Source organism: Lottia gigantea, assembly GCF_000327385.1.
Source record: "Lottia gigantea unplaced genomic scaffold LOTGIsca_2198, whole genome shotgun sequence".
In the NCBI taxonomy this organism is placed as follows: Eukaryota; Metazoa; Mollusca; class Gastropoda; family Lottiidae; genus Lottia; species Lottia gigantea.
This window is the reverse complement of record NW_008708554.1, coordinates 7306-8571: the sequence shown is the minus strand read 5'-3', so window position 1 is coordinate 8571 and position 1266 is coordinate 7306. Positions and strand designations below refer to the sequence as shown.

At 42.5% G+C, this 1266-nt stretch overlaps 1 protein-coding gene across 1 annotated transcript in view; it reads right to left on the bottom strand.

Moving 5' to 3' along the window:
- Positions 1 to 65: 65 nt before the first annotated feature.
- The window catches only part of LOTGIDRAFT_176590 (hypothetical protein), a gene marked incomplete at both ends in the record, with an annotated part of 2748 nt that continues 1547 nt past the window's right edge, over positions 66 to 1266 (bottom strand). The window contains 2 exons of the mRNA XM_009054492.1: positions 66 to 586; positions 985 to 1067. Coding sequence (XP_009052740.1) covers positions 66 to 586; positions 985 to 1067 — 604 coding nt within the window. The remainder of the gene's footprint in view (positions 587 to 984; positions 1068 to 1266) is intronic.

Sequence of the window (1266 nt, the reverse complement as noted above, 5' to 3'; positions counted from 1 at the left end):
CAGGAAAGGGGCTTCCTGTTGCCATATGAGTAGGTGTAGTGAACCCCGCACCAGATGAGACATACGTTGTTTCAACCAATGTCATCTCAGTTTGAAGGATTTTATCATTCTCTGGATTCCAAATGGCCGGGCCGATTATGGTAGCGTTCTCCCTATACAATCGTCCGTTTAGATTGCAGTCGGAGCAAGTGGAGTTGTACCACCAGCCACTTCCATTGATAGCAGCGCAGTTGGCTGAATTAACTCTATCGAATGTTGTGAACTGTGTTCCGTTATACTGCGACAGACAGCTCTGTGAGCCGGGGGCATCATAGACTCTGATGGCAAAAGACGAATTTTCGGAGAGAACAATGAACTTCGAAACGTTGAAATTACGGATGCCACCACCTCGGGGTTTGATAGTTATCATCAGAGAAAAGTTACGACTTTGCGTTAACCAGAAGAGTTTCTCGTTACCAATCCAATGATCTCCGTCTCGATTGCCAAACCCAGTCCGGAATTCTGCCCATGTTTTATTGAATCTAAAGGAGGAATTGTGATGCCACTGGATAACGGTTTGACCAGTCATGTTCATCACACATTTGACCTGAAATTGGAGAATTGAGAACAATAAACTGTCATTAATTCTTACACGGATAGAGTGTATTTATCATTATTACCCAGTCCAGTAGGTACCTCTTTACAACCTGATTGCCGTGCCGATTGCGGTTGAGAGAGGTGCCGATTGCGGTTGAGAGAGGTGCCGATTGCGGTTGAGAGAGGTACGGGTTATTTTTTTCTCCAGATTGCTTCGGCCACGATTTTTAAAATATGCTGGTCAAGAGTGGATTCTGGATGACAGTTTAGAGGTTTAGAGGCTTTTCATGTACTATCAAACCGCATACAATCTCATACTTCGTACAAAGGATGCAGTGACTCTTTTTATTTTGTATAAAACTGGTGCTCTCTTTGCAGTCCGTGTTACTGGTATATAGATGGCATTACCTCAAATGGGTGGGATGCGGCTTTGGGTTTGATTAGATATAGTCCTGTTTTAGTAACACCTTCATTGAATCCATCACTACAATCTGTTACAATTTAAAAAAAAAAACTTTGAAATTAAAAAGAGTATTCTGTCCTACGTTTCTGATCTGAATCTGGTTCAACAAGATGGACAACACACTGCAATGTGCAATGAGGAAAACGGCTTTAGCCAAGACTATTTCAAGCCAAAATACAAAACTGTATTGGTGGCTCAATTTATCGTCCCGTCCGAAGGTCTTGACG